The sequence below is a fragment of the Rhincodon typus genome, unplaced genomic scaffold, assembly GCF_021869965.1.
Source record: "Rhincodon typus isolate 14 unplaced genomic scaffold, sRhiTyp1.1 hic_rhity00001700, whole genome shotgun sequence".
Lineage (NCBI taxonomy): Eukaryota > Metazoa > Chordata > Chondrichthyes > Orectolobiformes > Rhincodontidae > Rhincodon > Rhincodon typus.
Genome location: NW_025967338.1, coordinates 2671 through 25000, shown reverse-complemented (window position 1 = coordinate 25000; position 22330 = coordinate 2671). Strand labels below are relative to the sequence as shown.

The window sequence follows — 22330 nt, the reverse complement described above, 5'->3', positions numbered from 1 at the left end:
CATCAACATATTTCTCTCCATGGTCCCTTGCTCTAAAAAACTACCCCCTCCAATTCACTATCGAGAGAGCAGGGACAAACTATATACAGCTGAAAGGAAAAATTCTAAAGCCCCCAGGGTCCAATCAAGCAGCCAGTGATCTGAATACTGATCATCGTTGTGCAAACTGCATCGAAGAAAGGAAAAGAACTATGGAATAAATTCATCTAGTTTTGTGATTTTGGACTGGTAAAACTGAACTGTGGTCATCTGACGATTACTTTTCTTCCCCCTCAATTTGTGCTATGCATGTTTGTTTATCTTTTTGTGAGCAGCAGTTTTAAAAGAGGTAGTTTGTGTTACATAAATTAAATTGTTGACTGTTTACTGTTCTTGTTTAAGTGACAGTTATAGATTAACAATTAATCTGGTCTACTTTTTGATATTAGTTAAAAACAAATGGATTACAATAAAAAAAAGTTATTTCTTCACAATTGGGAAAAAAAATCTAATATGCTTTTAACCCAAATTAGGGAGTTGGATAGAATTGAACAAATTGGTGGTTTAGTCAAATTTTCATATTTATGACATCTCAGGAAATGATTTTAGTTACACTACACTGTCTCTACTGAGTCGTGACACAGCCAGAAATGCAGTTATATGTTAACGACTCACATTTATAAAGCAATGCAGAACAAAAACATACAATACCACAGAAGCACAATCAGAAAACAATATCTGCCAAGCAAAGAAGAGATCTCAACAAGGATGACCAGAGGTCCGAACATAAAGGTCAGGTCTCAAAAGGAACAGAGCGCGATTAGAGACAGAGCTTAAAAAAAAGGAATTCCAAAGCATGGAGCCATAGGCAGCTGAAGACATGGATTCCCATGGTGAAGGGAAAAAGCAGAGGGAACGCAGAAGGGGAAACAGACAGAAGAATGTTGAGTTCTGAGTAGGAATTGCTGGGCTGGAAGAGTTACAGAGATTGAAGGAGGAGGAAATGAGCAAATTTAAATACTAGGATAATAATTTTAATTGGGGGACTAAGCAAGTGTAAAGCAGGCACAGAATTGCTTGAGGATTGGATAAAAATGGCAGAGTGTTAGATGACTTGAAGTTTACAAAATACAGTGGTGACAGGCAGCCACCAGCCTTATGGAATAGTCAAGTTTTAAAGTGACAAAGGCAGTGATGAGGGTTGCAGAAGTATACGAACTCAAGCAGGGTAGCATATGGGCCACATCAGGGAGGTGTATTTAATCTTTGAGACAGTGATACGGGGTTGAAGTCTCAGCTTGGCACGAAATTGAATGTCATGGATGTAAATAGCCTGGTTCAACCTCAGACAGTCGTAGGGTGTGGAGATGGAATCAGTGGCTAAGACAAAGAGTTTGGTTGCAACTATTGGCTGTGGTCTTCCTGGTATTTGGTGAAAACAAACTACAGCTTATTTGAGCTTGCATGTAGGGCAGTGTAATAACACAAAGTAACGGAAAGATGATCCAAGTTGCGAACGGGGATACGTATGGAAGCTAACCCTCTGTTATTAGTAAGGACGGCATGTAATGAGGAAGTAGCCCAAGGATAGATTCTCAGGGTACGTTTGGTGATGATGATTATAAGATGGAAATAGAAGCTATTCTGAAGATGCTTTGCTTCAATGAGAATGGAAAAAATGAAATTCCTCCTTTTGAGCAAGAGGTGATGAAACAGCTTTCAAAGTTGTGGGGAAGCAGCTGAGGACAGGAAACTAGTTGGTCAGTAAGCACTGGAAATAAGACAAGCAATAGGCGATTAGCAGTTTGGTGGATATTGGGTACAGGAATACTCGAGGTCTGGGTAAGTGGTCGCTTACTTAAACTAGGATTGATTCATCACTTAAACAATGCTTACTTTTGTATTAAGAAAAGTACAGTTCACACGTGCCCATATTAGACTTAGCATTTTGTTTAATATTTTGGACAGTAGGTAAATCATTTGTGGATTTAACGCAAGCTTGAGTTTTAATCTGAAACAACAAAGTTTATTTGCCATGAGAACAGGGGATGCTTCAAAAAAGTTGCTCAGAATCCAAACTGAGTTGGAATTTTTAAGCAATTAGTTCATATATTCAAAATGAATGCCACTTACATAACTTGTGTAAATAATTGGGTGGATATAGTTAGTTGCAGATTCTGCTCTCACACATGCTCCTCCACGATTATTTTTTCAAGTTCAAAATCTGATAATCTTGGTTTTTGAAAAACAGTGCATATGTTGCTGCTGCACTGAAACAGGTTGCATTTTCCAGTACTTTTGGAATGAGGATGTGCATTTTCAGTTGGTATTTTGGTTATAACCTGCAAAGATAATTATCTTTTTCAAAGGTACCTTGCGTCTATTTGTGAAATATTTTTCAAAGGCCTGAGCTGAATATACATCTATTTACAATAGTAACTAAGATTTGCAACTTATCAGAAGGTTCCCACAGCATAATGTATTAAAAAATGCCATGTCAAGCAACAGGATAACTCATCACCTTCAAAGCCTTTTCACATAGCTCTCATAATATATCCAAAGCAGATACCAACCTGGAGATAGCAGACTTTTGAGCTGATTCAGGCTTTCTCCAACCTTGTCGAAATCAGGCAGCAATTTAGCAAGTTCTGCATCAGAGAACATTTCCCTAAATTTTTCTAAAAATAAAGTTAAAACGTATTAAAACACACATTTTATATTGGTATTCACTATTGCCTTCAGGCAGAAGCAGTTGCGGGAATATAATAAACAATTAGTTGTATGGGTCTATGTTTCATTCAATAAGATCATGGCTAATCTTCCACATTAACCGTACCTTCCCAAATCACTACCATGTCGCTTGCTTTCCTTAATGCTCTAAAATCTATTGAATATACTCAAATGATTGAAAATCCAGCTACTAGAGTACAGAATTCTGAAGATTGACAATTTTCCAACTGAAGAAATTTATCCTCATCTCAAATGAAAACGGCCAACTCCTTATCCTGAGACCACGATCCCTAGATCTAGGCTTTTCTTCCAGGAAATGAGCCACTTAGTTTCTTAGACTATAAAACATTGGAACAGAATTAGGCGATTCGGACCATTAAGTTTGCTCCACTAGTCGATCATGGCTGATACGTTTCTCAACCTATTCTCCTGCCTTCTTCACATAACCCTTAATCCCCTTACCAATCAAGAACCTATCTCTGTCTTAAAGACACTCAATGACTTGGCCTCCAAAGACGTCTGCAGCAATGAGTTCCAGGGATTACCTACCCTCTGGCTGAAAAAATTATTCATCTTAGTTCCTTCATTCCGACGATGGCCCTTGGTCCCAATTGCTCCTACAAGTGGAAACATCTTCTCTCCACTCTATCCAGGCTTCTCAGCATTTTGTAAGTTTCAATTAGATCCCTCCTCATCCTTCTAAATTCCATTGAGTACAGTCCATATTCCTCAACCACACCTCAAACCCCTTCAACCCCAGGATCAGCCTTGTAAACCTCCTCAAACCTCCTCCAACATCAGCACATCATTCATGAGATACAGGGCCCAAAACTGCTCACAATATTCCAAATGCAGTCTGACCGCAGCCTTATACAGCCTCAGAAGTACATTTTTACTGTTGTATTCCAGCCTTCTTGAAATGAATGCTAACATTGCAAAACCACAGTTGAAGTGGGGAAGGGGAGAGAACGGAGGCCTCATTTTTACTGAGAAATTCAGGCAGCTTTCCTCTAAACTACACATATTCTAAATGTTTCCTTTCTAAACTTGTAAAATAATTTCTAAAGTCTGTACGCTTCAATAATTAATATTGAACTAAATTGTAAGTCTCCATTTCTTCCATAAACGAAAAAGCCTAAAAATTATGACATGGATTATCTTAAGGCTGAGTTGAAAAATGGCATGCCGTCCAAAACAATTACCTAATCACCTGTTTTACAGTAAATATTTAAGTACATATCTTAATGGGCTAGATTTTGCAGTCAGCAGTGAAACAACAGCACTTGCTGCTGCCCTCAAATTTTATGGCACAGACTTCTCTCTTCGCAACACAGTTTCAAACTAACTAGAAGTCAAAGGGATCTCTAGCTGTCCAACAACAACAATGTCACCAAATGTAGGAAGCAGCCAATAATATTAGAGTATTCGAATACCTAGCAAGACAGCAGGTTAAAACTGAATCCCTTCACATTAACTTAAATGTTTGACAGATAGCTAAATAAATGATTAGGGGATAACCTTGGAATAGAGGTAGAAGCTAAAACACAAAGTATTTTTAAAAAGCAAAATTTCTGAAGATGATATGGTATTTGGCATTCAATATTTATATAATAACTCGAATCAGAACTAGAAAGGCTTGTGGTAGTGAACCTGAACCTAGTATACCATTAAAATCTCAGTAACATCTGATCCCTCAAACTAAGCTTTCAAAGGCTTTTAGACCTTTAAAGACTCCTAAAAGAATGAAGTTTGTCAGTTCAATAATTTTTAATTGATTGCATTCTGATGGTACAATATTCAGAGTCACACTCTCTAACGCATAAAATTATGGACATCAATTTCTAAACTCATCTTTAACTGTATTGTGCAAATGTTGGTAGTTTTGCAATTATTCTCAATACAAAATCCAGGTCCAATTTTCAAACATACTTTTCTATCCATGCAGGGAACAGTACTGGGTCCCTTATTGTTTGTAGTATGACGTAAATGAGAATGCTGGAGGATATGAGTAGGTGACACATAGGTATTTGACAGTAAGGAGGAAGGTGTTAGGTTACAGGAGGATATAAACAGGTTGCTCAGATGGACAGAGCAGTGGCAGATGGAATTTCACCCTGAAATATGACGTGATGCACTTTGGAAGAAGATGACAAGGGAGTACTCAATGAATGGCAGAAAACGAGGAGCCTCATAGGAACGGAGGCATCTTGGGGTGCTGGTCCACAGATCCTACAAAGTGGCAGGACAGGTAGTTAAGGACGGGTGTTAAGAAAGCAAACGGGACACTTACCTTTATTAATCACGGCACAGATTATAACAGCAAGGAGGTCAAGTTGGGGCCGTTCAGAACTCTAATTAGACCACAGCTGGAGTACTGTGCGTGGTTCTGGTCACTATACAGTAGGATGTGACTGCACTGGAGAGGGTGCAAAGGAGATACACCAGGATGTAGCTTGGGATGGAGCATTTTAGCTACAAAGACAGGTTCGATAAGCTTGGGTTATTTTCTTTAAAGCAGAGAAATTAGAGGGGGCGGTATCTGATAGAGGTGTACAAGATCGTGAGGGGCATGGGCAATTTGAATAGAAAACAACCGTTCGCCTCAGTTGAAATGTCAATAACAGGGAGGTTTAGATGGAAACTGAGAAAAAACTTTTTCACCCAGAGTGTGATGGGGGACTGGAATGCACTGCCTGGGAGGGTAGTAGAGGCAGGAAATGTCAGAACCTTCAAAAAGTACGTGGATGAGCACTTGAAGTATCATAACATTCAAGGCTTTGGGCCTAGTGCAGGAAGGTTGGACTAGTGTAGGTAGTATAGCATTTTCGGCAGTTCAGACTTAATAAGCCAAAAATAACACGCAAAACAACTTTATTATAGATGAACGTATTTTGAACAAATATTATATCTATAATACTTTTGAATATGCAGGCATTCCTCCATTTTTGCAAGGGTTCCGCTCCTGAGAAACCCCACGAATGATGAAATTCGTGAATGGGAAGCTCATTTAAAATTAAGTTAAAAGTCGAGGATATGCAAGTTTTGCCCATGGATGTTGAATTTTGTTGACACTTATTTTTTGGCAAAGATAGGCAAATTTGCGATTCTGAATTTCGCGGATACTGAAGATTTACTGTATAACCACATTAAAACCAGCTCACCAAAGTTAATATGTTCATCCAGCTCCCAGATAAAATCTGGAATTATCCACTTGTATGCTGTTAGATCTGGCATCATTTCCTTCCATTGGTCATATGTCTAACAAATGAAAATGCACAAGAAACTTCCTTAGAGTCATTGAGCTGTACAGCATGGAAACAGACACTTCAGTCCAACTCGTCTATGTCGACGAGATATCCTAAATAAATCTAGTCCCATTTGCCAGCATTTGGCCCATTTTCCCCTAAACCCTTCCTATTCATATACCCATCCAGATGCCTTTTAAATGTTGCCAAGTGACCCAGCCTCCACCACTTCCTCTGGCAGCTCATTCCATACATGCACTGTGCGAAAGAGTTGCCCCTTAGGTGTCTTTTAAATCATTCCCATCTCACCTTAAACCTACGCCCTCTAGTTTTGGACTCCCCCACCTCATAGAAAGGACCTTGTCGGTTCACCCTATCCATGCCCCACATGATTTTATAAATGTCTATAATGTCACCCCTCAGCCTGCGACACTCCAGGGCAAATAGCCCCAGCCTGTTCAGCTTCTCCCTATAGCTCAAACTCTCCAGCCCTGGCAACAACGTTGTAAATTTTTTTCTGAACCCTTTCAAGCTTCACAACATCCTTCTGATAGAAAAGTTGCAAATATTCAGGTCAGAAGAAAACAAACAAGCAAAGTATTAAAGAAATTAAGACATATTTAACAATTACTAAGAATTATCAAATAATTTATATGTCTTTATATAATCAATAATACATCCACCAATTAAATTTAATCTTCAGATTTTGCCGTATCTTTGAAGTAAGAAGCAGAATCACATAAATAACTCCTGATAAGTTCAGGAAAATACCGTCCTTCGCATTAGGTCTTTCTTATTTTCTTAGCATTTTCATTTATATTTTGTACTGTAGGTTCCTGACATACCTTCTTTGCTGTATAACCACCGCCTACTGCTGATCCCAGTACAAGATAGCGAATTTTTAACAGTCGCGTTGCCAATCTAGCTAGAATGAAATTTCTATAAGGATAGTATTCAACTTTCAAAGCAAGTGGCTTGGCTGTCCTCAGTGAAAATCTCTTGAAAGTGGAGTATGGCCGAGCTGCAGAATTCCAGTGTAGCCTGCGAGAATTAATGCACGGTGTATTCAGGTGGTGAATGGTTCGTGACAATGAGTATAGTCTTTGTGCGGAGAACTTCATTTTAATACCAATAGCGCTTCAGAGTGTTTGCCAGAAAGCTACAGGTAGAATGAAACAAAGAAAAATAAGCATCAGTGCTATATAAATACAATGGGCTCATCGTAATAAGGACAACTTAAAAGCTGTTGCACTTGTCATTCTTACATACTAATGCAATGCACTATAAGTAAAAAGTTCTTATTTATTCAAAATGAGTTAGATCTTGCCAACAATACAGACCACTCATCAGTTACTACTTCTTAAAAGTCTGATTCACATAAGAATCATTAGTTAGCTACGTAAGTAAACACTAACATTAAGTACCACATAGGCTAGAATCTATCAATCAAAAGTTGGAGTTCTTGAATTTGCTGTGAAAGAGATGTGATTCTAATGGCACTGACGCTTATCCACGCATAAAATACTGCAACGTCTGGGGAATGGCAGATGTGTGTTTAAATGCAAAGATCCAAAGATTGCTGTTTGACATGATTTGCTTCATTATTAGCTGTATTAAGACACACCATCTTGCTAGTGGTAAGCAACTGAAATACATGAAATGGTGTAAAGTAGCTATATTTACAGTGATGACAAAATAATTCTAAGGAAGTTGGAACATACATAAAAGTAAAATTAGAATAGTGAACATTTCATTTCAGCTGCCTTAGGCTTCCTTTTCCTAAGAATTAGATTACTATACGTTGTTTCGATTTTCACTTACTGGTAATATCTACTGAACATATTTTTCTTAAATATACCATCATCTTTTACAAGGATTGGCAAGGGATGTGATGCTAATTAAGTAACTTTCCTAATACATGGTATTCCACCAAAAGGTCAAAATAAGACAACTGGTTCGGCAGGATAATCAAGTTCATAGAAAACAAGAGTAGGATCAAAATGATGCATATGCACGAATAGCATGCATGCAATTCTTATACAATCTAGAATTAAAAATATGCAATCTCTATTAGCAGTAATTAAGGGTTACACAGCATCACACAGAGTTAAATACTCAATTCAGGTTATTACCTAGAGCAACACAGGTTTACAAAGTGATCTCATTTAATTCATCCAGATCTAGAGAGCAAGATAACAATTCCATTTTTATTTTCAAGTGTACGTTAAGTGCTAGTTTTGCCAAAGTTGAAAGTAAGTAAAGAAAGAAAAAAGATGCGCATAACAAAGTCAGTTCCCATTAAAAACAGTGGATTTACATTCAAAGAAATGAAAATGTTTCTGCCCAATTAATAAAACCATCTTGATATTTTGGAGGTCATGCTTTGTGATGTAAATCTTCAAAGAATCAAATGTTGTTACATCATAAAGCACAATATCCATGCAGCACAAAGCTGATGTCCAGTTTATTCTCAGTATAACTGAATAAGTTGTAATGTACCAGAAAAAAAAAACAAAGTTAGAAATAAAAATTTAAATTTAAAAACTGGACTTTTATACAGAATGCAATATCAATTAATCAAAAGCAGTCTGATTAAAACACAAAGTAGTAACAGAATAGTGAACAAGCTATCAGTGTTACACTCATAAGTAACATTAACTCAGCAAATACCCTGAACAATTTTCCACACTACTTCAGTCTTCATAGAGTCATAAAGATATGCAGCATGGAAACAGACCCTTTGGTCCAACTCGTCCATGCTGACCAGATATTCTAAATATATCTAGTCCCATTTGCCAGCATTTGGTCCATATCCCACTAAACCCTTCCTACTCATATAACCATCAAGGTGTCTTTTAAATGTTGTAATTGTACCAGCCTCCACCACTTCTTCTGGCAGCTCATTCCATACACGCACCACCTTCTGCGTGAAAAAGTTGCCCCTTAGGTCCCTTTTAAATTTTTCCCCCTCACCTTAAACCTATGCCCTCTAGTTTAGGACTCCCCACCCCAGGGAAAAAACGTTGTCTATTTACCCTATCCATGCCCCTCACGATTTTATAAACCTCAATCAGGTCACACCTCAGCCTCTGACACTCCAGGGAAAATAGCCCCAGTCTATTCAGACTCTCCTTATAGCTCAAACCCTCCTACCCGAGCAACACCATTTTCTTTATTCAGTCAAGTCTGTGTATATAGTTAGGACTACCATTTCTAACACACCAAGTGTTGTGATTCAATGGCAGATGCATCACTGAATTTGTATTTTCAACCCTGCCTTTGAGGTCCAGCATTGACCATTATAACCTACCTATGCACTTGGAGAAATGAAGGGAAGGAAAAGACTGAATAATCAAGAAAATCTAACTGACATTCCTGATGTCTGGTGTATACGGGTGAGATCATTCCCACATGGCAGAAGTACGGTGACCTCCTGGGGGCACTAAAAATACACAAATGCCAGCTTCAAAAAGGGGAAAGGAATCACTGGATTTGCAGTACAGTGAAACTAAAACATTCAATAACCTTCAAAATTGTTCAATTGCTCCTAACCAGATTTTACAAATAACAAGGTTATTACACTTTATTAATAATGTAACTTTAGCTGAACACATAAGCAACAAGGCAATCTAACATCTAAGTTCAAACTTCTTTGATCATAAACCTCCATTGGTGCACACAGTTAAGAGACAAATTAAAAAAAAAAGAGAATAAAAATTAATTTTCCATTTTAAAGATGAATACCGGACCTTCACGAAATTGGATGATGAGTTAAATTAAAGGCACAAAGGACTGTATGTCTTGTTTAAATTTCGAAGTCACTGGTCAATGCAAATGTCTTCCACAGACCTCTGGAAACTTTTACTTATTGCTTACAGACTAGGATTCTTCCTTCAGAACTTTCAAAACATTGATAACTGGAGAATAATTATCAAGCAAAACCAAACAAACATCCAGTCCTGAAGCTTTCAAAAAGAAAATTGTCTCTTGCCCAAAACCCTGTCACTGAGAAAAAAAACAACTTTTCTTCCTGTCACCTTTGGTTCTTTCAGAATTCACCTTAAATCAAGTTGTCTGGTTCCTGGCCCTTCCACCAGCAGACTAGTTACCCTCCATCTTTCATGTCTTGACCTTTCAACTTTATGGACACCCTGTATCAAGTGATTTAAATAACTGAAAAAATATGAAGATTTAGGGGGGAATGGGAAGGTAAAAAGAGACAGATAAAGCGGTTGCTTCTTAAGCAAATATTGCAAATTTTCTAAACAGCTTACTTGCACTGATAGGCAGAGGACCCAGAATCAATTTCTTCTTGATTTCCTATGTGCCCTAGGCTTGTTTAAGCTCATTGACAACAGCAATGTCAAGGCAACAAAAATATTCTCGAAGGCCAGGAATTCCTACTGGTTGTGCCAGTTTCTGCTAATGGGCCCTTTCGCAATCCTTCAAAGGTGCAAGGCTACAAATCAGCACTGAGTTAAGTCAGAAACTGACAATTGTACACCAAAGAAACTAGGACATGATTGAAAATGTCTTCTAACCGTACTTATTTACAATTAGGTCACTCAGATAAATCTATTTTAGCTATGTCATGAACTGAGAGAATGCAAACTTTAGTACATTATATGTACGATTGTTATTTAAAAAAATAATGACCCCACAAAGATGGCTGCCTCTAGAAATTTCCAGTACGTATCTGACAAAAATGAATTCATCTCCTTGCATTGTAAAGGAATCCCATTTGAAACACTTGTGTAAGCATTTGAGGGGGAGGCAAAGGCCTAATGGTATTATCACCGTACACATAACCCAGAAACCTAGGTAACGTTCTGGTGACCCAGGTTCGAATCCTGCCATGGCGGGAATTGAAATTCAATAAAAATCTGAAATTAAAGAGTCTAATGATGATCATGAATGCATCGTCAATTATTGGAAAAAAACCCACCTGGTTCACTAATGTCCTTTAGGGAAGGAAACTGCCATCCATACCTGGTCTGACCTACATGCGACTCCAGACCCACAGCAACCTCACAGCTTAACTCTTAACTGCCCTCTGGGCAATTAGGGATGGGCAATAAATGCTGGCCTAGCTGGCAACGCCCTCATCCCATGAATGAATGCTCACAGCAAAGGAAACCGCGAAAATGCATTTACACTCGACTTTGTGCTAATGACTCCACAGATTCTGTTACAAACCATAAAAGGTTTTGACGGAACATCAAAACCCACGTTCTTAGTTGTGTGACTAAGGCGGAAGCTCCAAGCATGTAAATGAAACTAGTTTGTTTAAATTGCCTTTATCTTCTTTCTTAGTCTAACACCAAAATGGCAAGCAGCTCCAAACTTAGCTCATACCTGCCTCTGATCGAAGTTTATATGAAAAGCCTAATTTCTGCAAAGAATCCTGTATTTCCCATTTAAAATAGACCAATTTCCAGCTTACAATTACTGCATCTTAACCAGCCATTTGACTGTATCTATGCTCCTATGAAAGGGACTTATTTTGTATAGTCAACTGAAATAACCTCCACTAGATATCAAATGTACTGGACTCTCAAATTCACGTTAGCCAATTTAAATATCTTTGACTTTAATTAATTTGTAATTTCCCACCCTTCCTTATTCTGTTCGTTCTGCATTGCAGGTGTGTATGAGAGAGAAAGAGACAATGTGAGAGATACTGCAAACCAACCCAAGTTTTTAATGCAATAATAAACATAACTTTAGAGTCATACAGCACAGAAACAGACCACTCAGCCCAACTTGTCCATACTGACCAGGTTTCCTAAAATTAACTAGTCTCATTTACCTGCATTTGGCCCATATCCCTCTAAACCTTTTCTGTCCAAATGTCTTTTAAATGTAATTATACGTGCTGCTACCACTTCCTCTGGCAGATTGTTCCATATATGCACCACCCGCTGTGTGAAAAAGTTGCCCCTCAGGTTTCTTGTAAATCTTTCTCCTCTCACCTTAAACCTATTCCCTCTAGTTTTAGACTCCCCTACCCTGGGAAAAAGACCTTGGCTATTCACCCTATCCACACCCTTCTTGATTTCATAAACATCTATAACGCCACCCCTCAGCCTCCACGGCTCGAGGGAAAAAGTCCCAGCCTCTCCTTCAAACTCAAACCTTCCAGTCTTGGTAACATTCTTGTAAATCTTTTTTGAACCCTTTCCAGTTTAATAACATCCTTCTGAAAGCAGGGCAAGCAGAATTGTACATAGTACTCCAAATGTGGCCTTACTAATGTCTTGTACAGCTGTAACATCAAGTTCCAACTCCTGTACTCAATGGTCTGACTGATGAAGGCAAGCATGCCAAACGCCTTCACCACCACTCTGTCTACCAGTGATGTCACTTTCAAGGAGCTATGTACTTGCACTCCTAGATCTCTCTGTTCGACAAAACTCCTCAGGGCCCTAACATTAACTTTGCTCTTACCCTAAAAAATTTGCTATGAGTCATTTTACATTGGATGTTGCTAACAGGGTTCAGGGAAACACATGATGATATATTTTTAAAACTGCAAAGGAAAAATAAGAAAAGTAAAAGCCACCTCCATTATCAACTGAAGAGAAAAAGAGTAAAAATAATTAAGTTCAGCTCTCCTTGCTTGTGACAGAAGTTGGGGGTTTGACTGGGATTGAAACCAATAAAACTAGCCACAAATTTCACCAAAATGCACAAAAATCTTAGCAGAGTCCAAATTTTGAAGTGAGCCTTAATCAGATACTGAAAGAAACCTGTTAGAAACCAAGGAAGGAAAATTTAGTGGCTGAAATTATCTTCAAGATAAATACTACTGCAAATTCTCATAATTCCTATGTCAGAACAACATGGTAAATTCTGCTGCCAAGATATATTTGGTACAGCAATAGCTAACTGGTGAGACAGCTGGAGGGGGAACGACAGAGAGAGAGAGAGAGAGAAAGAGAGAGCGCGCGCACGCAAAAAGATCTTGGTCATACACTCTATCATGCCCTTCATGATTTTATACACCTCTATAAGGTCACCCCTCAGCCTCCGATGGTCCAGGGAAAATGGCCCCAGCCTATTCAGCCTCTCCCTACAGCTAAAACCCTCCAACCCCAGCAACATCCTTGTAAATCTTTTCTGATCCTTGTGGGTTTAACAACATCTTTCTTCTTACAACATTTTACCTGAACACATTTTGCCCATCACCTTTGTTCTGTATTTTGAATATGAACTTCACCTTCCCAATTTCTGATTGCACCTCATTGCTTTTATAGTTCGAAGACGTGTTAATTTTATTTCTCCTGATAAGGCTACTAGTTCCTTTGTTTACCTTTAATCACTTTTACTTTTTTAGTCCATCAGCTATGTAGATCTCTGACCTCACTTCTAGATGATTTGAAATGCTCCTTCACTGATTTTTCGAGCCTTCTTTGTTCTTGCTGTTTCTGTTTCAAAATATTTTCAAAAGTCTTTTCATGTAATATTTTTAATTTTGTTAAGCAACTAATACTGGTACGTGTCAAAAAGCAGTCCTGCTTAGTCCATATCATTTCTAGTAAAATATATCAATTTTCCTTCAATGTATTCAGCTCTCATGTGCATCGAATTCTGATGTGGTATAAAATGTTCAGCACACAATTTTTCTTCATAAATTGAAACAAAACAGAACATTTTCACAAGCGGTCATTATACTTCCAATTCTAAAGTTAAAGCTGACATTAACTCAAACTCCGATAGAGAATTCCGTATTATCCATACATCCAAATTCAAAATAACGAAGCAATTCCTATCTGAAAAAGGAATCTTGATCATGGAATCCCTACAGTGTGGAAACAGGCCCTTTGGCCCAACAAGTCCACACCAACCCTCACAGCATCTCACCCAGACCCACCCCCGATAGCGCACCTAATCTATGCATCCCTGAACACTATGGGCAATTTAGCATGGCCAATCCACCTAGCCTGCACATTTTTGGACTGTGGGAGAAAACGAACACCCTGAGGAAACCCCCACAGATATGGGGAGAATGTGCAAACTCCACACAGACAGTGGAACTGAACTCAGGTCCCTGGCGCTGTGAGGCAGCAGTGCTAACCACTGTGCCGCTCCAAACCACTGTGCCACCATGGTAAAAGCAACAGAAGTTCTGATCAATAAAGTTATATTTTATGTCAGCTTTAAGTGCAGCAAGAAATACTCCCATTAGTTGCAGATGCAGTTTTTAGTCATATAATTAGCAATCTTTTTCCCCACAGGGCAAAAGCACAATTACCCCTTCAAAGAACTTGGATAACTGGTGGCCCAAATGACCTCCTGCTGTGGTACAAATTTCTCTGATTATATATTTTATATGTGATCAATGCATTAAGATTTCCATTAACAAATAAAGTTTGCTGGGAACTTTTCCAACATATTAACAGCATTACAGACTCCAAGATTAAGCACAATCAAACCAGATCAAAGCCACACTCCACACTGTCTCAACAGTAATTCTTAGTCATAGATTTTCTTTCCCACATTAGCAGCTTTATTCTGGATGGCAATTAAAAATGGAGGCTGATTAAACTTATGGCACAAGTGATACTGGATTGAATTTGACCCCAAGTGCTAGAAGTGAAAGGCTAGCCATAGCGCCACACACCTATAACTGATCATCAATTAGACTTAGCTGTAAGACTGCATAGCTGAAACGTAAAGGACAATACAGCTCATCAATATTGCACTGAAAGAATGTCTTAGATTATTCTTCAAACCCTGAAGAGCAATTGAACAACAGAGACAGAATTTTAGTGGGTCATTTGTTGGGTTGTTGGTTATGGGTCTACGTCCAAATCATTTATATGCATAACAGTACCGATCATCAAATTATTTGGTCTCAACCGTGCTTCAAATTATACAGCCTGTTAAGCCCACAAACATTCAAGCATTCTTAGTGTTAAATTATTTTTCTGACAAGTACATTGTACAATTATATGCATAAATATGGATTTTAAAAAAACCTTTTTGTGGCCTGTGAAATATTTGAGAGAAAGTTTAATTGAAAAGAACCTAATCTTACAAGATGAAATTAAAGTGGCGGTCCACCTTCCAAATTGAAAAGTTGGGTCATGGCAGAAAACTTCCAATCACTGATGCTTGGAGTGAGTAGTGGCCAGACAGTCAGGTTGATTTGGAAGTACAAGGTTAACAGTAGAAAGAAGTGTTGCTGGTTTACACACGTTTCCTGAATCTTATGCACCACAAAAGAATTGGTTCTTGTTCTGTTCTGAGTATTTGAGGCAATGTCCTAAAGATAAAGAAAGAGCAGATATAAAATGGGGAAAAAAAGTTGATGCCAATCAATACTTTCACAAAACAATTTGACTCACTTATCAATGATCAGAGATATTAAAGCAGAAGACTAAAATTGCCTAAATGTTATAGAAATTCAGACAAAGCGAAAAAAAAATTGAGAGTGTATTTGTTGATAACAGTAAAAGGGATTGGCATAATTTGGATGTGTCATTAGTAAATGTAACCGACAGCTAGTCCAAACCAACGCAAACCATTAACAAAAACAGAAATTGCTGGAAAAATTCAGCAGGTCGGGTAGGATCTGTGGAGAGTTAACACTTGGAGTCCAGCGACGCTTCTTCGGAAGGGAAGAAGCTTAAAGCTACTTCGTACCACCTCAAACTGGAGGGCCTGGTAAAAGGACGACAAGTGAGGGCAGAATCCAGAAACGAGAGAGGTGTCACTCACAGCAGATTCTGCCCTTTGCTGCAGGTCATTGACACCCATTAGAAATACAAACGTCCGGACATGCTGCAAGGACAAGACTGCAGTGCCCTCCTTTCACACTGAAAAGATCGCAAAGGGAGAGGGGACAAGCTGCAGTTAATGGGGCTGGTGTCGGTTCGGACATACGGCACCAAGGCTGAACAGTGAGGACCCGGTAGCTGCTGACATTCAGAGAGAGGCCGAGGAAAACCCTCAGGTGAACAGCCGGCGGCCCCGGGGGGGTGAAGGAGGCCGGGCCGGGCCGGGCCAAGCTCTAGGTTCAACCTGCGCCCTCTGTTCACGGCTGAGAATTCCCGGCACAGAAGCCCTGAGTCAGGACCCAGGACCTCCACCCAGTGACACATCAAGCAGCTCCTTACCAACATGGATCGCCTGAACGGTACTAAGCCCGAATCCACCCGGAATCTCATTCAGGAGGACCAACCCGGCACTTCCGGGCCCCGCTTCAAGTGTCCGGGTTGCAAACACACCCCCCAGAACAAAGAGTCCGCCCTCCAGAAAGTGGAGAAGCTGCTCAGAGACTCTCACAACAGCTTCATGTTGTAAATAGTGTAGTAATGTCTCATAAACAATATAATTTAGGCTGTAAACGATTTTACTTTCCCATACTGTGAGAGCAGTATTCCTTTTTAAAGTGTAAATATGTCAAAAATTAAATTTATTGGGAATGTGTGATTTTAAGTGTCTCGCTCTGACCATTTTTAAATATGTGAGATGTATATTTAGTGTGTTATTGTGGATTATCTGAGAGTGAAAATTCAGTGAAAGAAACAAATTTTATTGGCTTTATCTCCAGTTTTTCTCCTCTATTTGTTCTGTGGCATTATTTTCCTGAGGGATTTGAAAAGTAAGACAAGAATTTTAAAACCAAGACATTATGGGAGAATCTAGGATCAAAGAGCATGAATTCAGAATAGTAAGGGATTGCACATTTAAGACAGAGATAAAACGGAATTTCTTCTTTCAGAGAGTAGTAAATCTGTGGAATTCTTCACCACAGAGGACTTTCGAGGCTGGATGACTATGTATATTCTAGGCCAAAATAGACAAATTTTAATCGGTAAGGAAAGGAGAGTCAAGAGAAAATGCGGGAAAGTAGATTTAAGGATAATCAGATCAGCCACCATCTCGCTGAATGGCCTACTTCTGCTTAAACATCATATAGTCTTATTGCTTGCCCGGAAGCCAATTTAAGCCAGTGAGAATTGACTGCAGGATAGGTGAACGCTGAAGCAAATAAAAACCAAAAGAATTGTGGATGCTGTAAATCAGGAACAAAAATAGAAGTTGCTGGCAGCATCTGTGAAGAATAAATCAGTTCACGTTTCGGGTCGGGTTACCCTTACTCAGAACTGTTGGTAGCTGGGAAAACGTCAGTTTATACGCTGTCATCGCCTCTATGCCCATTTCTTTGCACAAGAATCCTCTCCCCATTCCTCAGACCCCTTCGCCCATTTTCAACATTCTCCCTCCACCCGGACCCCTCCCTCTGGCCTTTTACCTGCACTCGATCTGTTCATTGAGAACTGTCAACATAATATTGGTTGCCTCAATTTCTCTGCTCCACCCCCCTCACTAAATCCAACTATCTCTCTTCGAACTGACTGCACTTCGTGCGCTTAGATCTAACCCTGACTTTATTATTAAACCTGCCGATAAGGGTGGTCCTGTTGAAGTCTGGCGTACTGACCTCTACATTGCAGAGGCTCAGCGCCAGCTCTCAGATACCTCCTCCTATCTTCCCATGGACCATGACATCTCAGGCCAGCGTATCAACTATGGTAACTGATCTCATATCATCTGGTGACCTGCTCCTCCACCCCCCCAACTCCGGACTGCTTCCAAGCTGATAGTCCCCCAGCCCCACGCAGCTCACTTCTATGCCCCTTCCTCTTTTCAGCATATAAACCGACATTTTCCCAGCTACCATCAGTTCTGAGGAAGTGTCACTGGTCCCGAAATGTTAACTCTGCTTCTTTCTTCACACCTGCTGCCAGACCTACTGGTCTTTTCCAGCAACTTCTGTTCTTGTTCCTGAACGCAGAGGCACTTGGTGCAAGTAAAGAAGTGGGTAACAGTGTTTTTGCAATTTATGGAGAATGCACGAGATGGAGTGTACTGGAATAGTAGATTCTAGAAGTACAAAGGCACTAATGAGGGATTTGTAGCATATGAGCTGAGAAGGGACAAAATCAGGAGATGCTACCTAGGCCTTAGAAATTGCTTATATGTAAGCATGAAAACTCATTTTTAGGTAGAAGCATACAAACATACAAGGACTGTGTCAGCCTCTTGCCAGGGAGAGGGATATTATTGGTAGCCAGAGAGTACAATTTGGAACCAAAATCAGTCTTCCCAATTTTTAAACAGAGGAAATGATTGCTCATTTAGTGCTGGATATCAGATAAACATTCAGCAGTAGTGGAGGAGTCGAGAGAGGTGATCAGACAGTACCAGTTGGGTGTCCATAAGACCATGAAATGCTTTCAATTATATCACTGAAAGGCAGTATAGAAAGTAGCAAATATAACGCCTCTGTTCAAGAAGAAAGCTAAGCAGGAAATAGGAAACTTTAGGCCAATTAGCTTGAGGCCATCTGACATGGGAAATGTGTTACAATGAATAACTAAGGAAGTTATAACCACACACTTAGAAAATCTCAACATAATCAGGAAGATTCAGCATGGTTTCAAGAAGGGGAAATCATGTTTAATCAATTTATTGGAGTGCTTTGAAGGAGTAACATGCATCTGATAAGGTGCTCATCAAAATTTATTGCAGTAAATACAAGCTTGTGGTGTGGGGGTAACATCTTAGCATGGATAACAGATTGGCTGGCTGGCAAAAAGCAGTGTGCATAAATAGGTCTTCATCTGATTGACAGCATGTGACCAGTGGAATCCTGCAGGGAACTGTGCTGGGGCTTCAACATTTTTACAATTTACACCAATGACTTGGATGAGGGGAGCAAAAGAATGCTAAATTTGGAGGCAACACAATGATAGCTAGGAAAGTCACAGAATCACAGAATTGTTATGGCATTGAAGGAGGCCATTTAGCCCATGGAGCATCGTTATCAAGTGCCAATTTTCTGTTCTCTCCCCATAACCTTACACATTATTTTTACCCAAATAATCATCCAAAGCCCTAATGAATGTCTTTATTGAACTGCCTCCACCACACTGCCTTCCAATCTCCAACCACTCACTGTGCAAAAATACATTACTTTTGATTCTTTTGCACATCACTTTAAATCTATGTCCTCTCGTCTGTGTTCCTTTTATGAGCAGGAACTGCTTCTGCCTCTTTCCAGTTTGCTAGTCATTTCCTAAACCTGTATCAAATATCCTCTCAGCCTTCTTCTTTTCAAGGAGGACAGTCTCAAATTCCTAATCTATCCTCATAACTGAAATTTTTCATTCCTCAAACCATTCTTGCAAATCACTTCTGCAGTCCCTCCAATGCATTGACACCTTTCCTGCACCCACAGCTGTACACAATATTCCAGCTGAGATATAACAAGTGAGCATACAAGTAAGAAAGAGAAACAAAAATTACTGGAGAAACTCAGTAGGCCTGGCAGCATCTGTGGAGAGAAAGCAGAGTCAACATGGTCCCGTGACCCTTCATTGGAACTAGTTGTAGCGAGGAAAACGCATATATGCTCAAGATAGGAGGTGGGTGGGGTAAAGGATTACACAATAAATGAAGGTGGAACCCAGAGAGAGAACAACCATTAGGCAAACAAAGGGTTGGATAATGGTAAGCCAGGGAAGGAGAAAAAAGCTGATAATGGGGACCATAGGCAGTTGAAAATTTGTTGGCTTTTTTTTATTCACTCATGGAACATGGGTGTCACTGGCTGGCCAGCATTTATTGCCCTTGCCTAGTTTCCCTTGAGAAGGTGGTGGTGAGTTGCTTTCTTGGCCTGCTGCAGGCCACGTGTTGTAGGTTAACCCACAATGCTTTTAGGGAGGGATTTCCAGGATTTTGATGCAGTGACAGTGACGGAATGAAGATATATTTCCAAGTCAGGATGATAAGTGGATTGGAGGATAATTTACAGGTGGTGGTATTCCCATGTATCTGCTGCCATGTCCTTATAGGTGGAAGTGGTCCTGGGTTTGGAAGGTGCTGTCTAAGGATCTTCAGTGAATTTCCGTTGGGCATCTTGTAGATAGTACACACTGCTGCTCCTGGGCATTGATGGTTGATGCTTGGGGATGTAGTGCCAATCAAGTGGGCTGATTTATCCTAGATGGTGTCAAGCTTCACAGGTGTCGGAGGAGCTGTATCCTTTCAGGCAAGTGGGAAGTATTCCTCCTCACTCCTGACTTTAGCTTTGTAGATGATGGACAGTATTTGAGGAGTCCGGAAGTAAATTATTCTCCACAGTACTCCTAGCCTCTGACTTTTCTTGTAGCCACTGTCTTTATGTGGTGAGCTCAGTTGAGTTTCTAGTCAATGGTAACCCCAAATATGTTGATAATGGGCGATTCAGTGACGGTAACATCACTGAATGGCAAGGGACAGTGTTAGATCATCACTTACTGAAGATGGTCATTACCTGGCATTTGTGTGGCATAGAGTTACTTGCCACTTGTCAGACCAAGCCTGGTTATTGTAGATCTTGTTGCATTTGAACATGGACTGCTTCAGTATCTGAGGAGTCGCAAATGGTGCTGAACATTGGCAAACATCCCCACTTCTGACCTTAGGATGGAGGGAAGGACGTTGATCAAGCAGCTGAAGATGGTTGGATGTAGCACACTACCTTGGGAATCTGTTGCAAAGATGTCCTGGAGCTGAGGTGATTGAGCCCCAACAACCACAGCCATTTTCCTCTGTGCCAGGTATGACTCCAACCACCGAGGAGTTTGCCCCGCATATCTATTGATTTCAGTTTTGCTCAGACTCCATGATGCCACACTCAGGTCAGTTGCAGCCTTGATGTAAAGGGCTGTCATTCTCACCTCACCTCTGGAATTCAGCTCTTTTATCCATGTTTGAACCAAGGCTGTAATGAGGTCAGGAGCTGAGTGGCCCTGGCAGAAACCAAACTGAATATCAGTGAGCAGGTGCTGCTTGATAGCACTATTGATGACAAGTTCCATCACTTTACTGTTGATTAGGAGTAAACTGACGGGGCAGTGATTGACCAGGTTGGATTTGTCCTGCTTTTTGTGTACAGGAGCAATTTGCTACATTGTTGGGAAGATGCCAGATTTGTAACTGTACTGGAAGAGCTTGTTAGGAGAGTGACAAATTCTGGAGCACAAATCTTCAGTACTATTGCTGGAGCATTGTCAGGGCTTGTAGCCTTTTCAATATCCAGTACCTCCAAACAATTCTTGATATAAACATGGCATAAATCGAATTGGCTGAAGACTGGTATCCGTAATTTTGGGGACCAGTGGAGGAGGCCAAGCTAGATCTGAGATGCTTTATCTTTTGCACTGATGTGCTGGTCTCTTCCATTATTGAAGATGGGGATATTTGTGGAGCCTCCTCCTCCTCCAGTTGTTTAATTGTTCACCACCATTCACGACTGGATAGGGCAGGATTGCAGAGCTTAGATCTGAACCATTGGTTGTGGGATCATTTCCCTCTGTCGATCACTTGCTGTTTGTTGCTCCTGGCATGCCCTCCTGCACTTTCCATTGAACCAGGGTTGATACCCTGGCTTGATGTTAATGGTTGAGTGGGGGGATATGCTGGGCCATGAGGTTACAGGAGTGCAATTCTGCTGCTGTTGATGGCCCATAGTCTTAAATGCCCAGTCTTGTGATAGATCTGTTTGAAGTCTATTCCATTTATCACGGTGATAGTGCTGTACAACATGATGGAGAGTATTCTCAATGGGAAGGCAGGACTTCATCTCCAGAAGGACTGTGCGGTCTCACTTTTACCAATACTGTTATGGACAGATGCACCTGCAGCTGGAAGATTGGTAAGGATGAGGTCAAGTACGTTTTACCCTGTTATTGGTTCCCTAATCACATGCCACAGACTCATCCATGAGCTATGTCCTCTAGGACCTGTTGTAGGGAGAAATATCAAAGAGCAGCCTTAAGTTCTGTTTTCCATCGTACAAGCGATCTTTGTTCAGAGCTCTATTATCACACATGTGGGAGAGACCAGAGACCATTCCAAATCTGGCTTTCACATGGAGCCCAGATGCCCTTTTAAATATGGATCAGATTAGAAGTCAATGACAGTCTGGGTTCCCAGGAAAAATACAAGATTTTTATGCTTTTCGTGTTACAACAATTACATACAGCATTGATGTCATTATTAGCTACATCCTCCTAATCTATACATCCAATCCAGTGAACGTGCAATCAATGATGGACAGCTGTATGGATTTAGGTCCTCCCATAACCTCATGATGTCTGCTAGATACCTGCACCATCTGTCTTTGGGATCTAACAATGCTTATTCCTTTCCAGACATTTGCCAGCTATGCCGCATTATTTACCAACAACCTCATTAGTTGCTTTTCACTAAAAATTCTTCCAAATGCTGTACTAACTTTAGTATGGCAGATTAAAGGAGGATAATAATTTCTACTAATTGTTATAAAGTCTTTAAAATCAACTCTAAATATAAAGTTA

General features: G+C 40.0%; 1 protein-coding gene across 1 annotated transcript; it reads right to left on the bottom strand.

Annotated features, from left to right (window-relative positions):
• Nucleotides 1-2552: 2552 nt before the first annotated feature.
• On the bottom strand, nucleotides 2553-16221 carry LOC125481321 (dynamin-like 120 kDa protein, mitochondrial; the record flags this gene model as incomplete). The annotated part of the gene is made up of 5 exons (XM_048592712.1): nucleotides 16076-16221; nucleotides 15021-15222; nucleotides 6800-7113; nucleotides 5871-5967; nucleotides 2553-2657 (listed from the first exon to the last, which is right to left on the bottom strand). Coding segments are annotated over exons 3-5 (478 nt in total), but the record flags the coding sequence as incomplete, so codon positions are not given.
• Between the last annotated feature and the right edge of the window lie 6109 nt (nucleotides 16222-22330).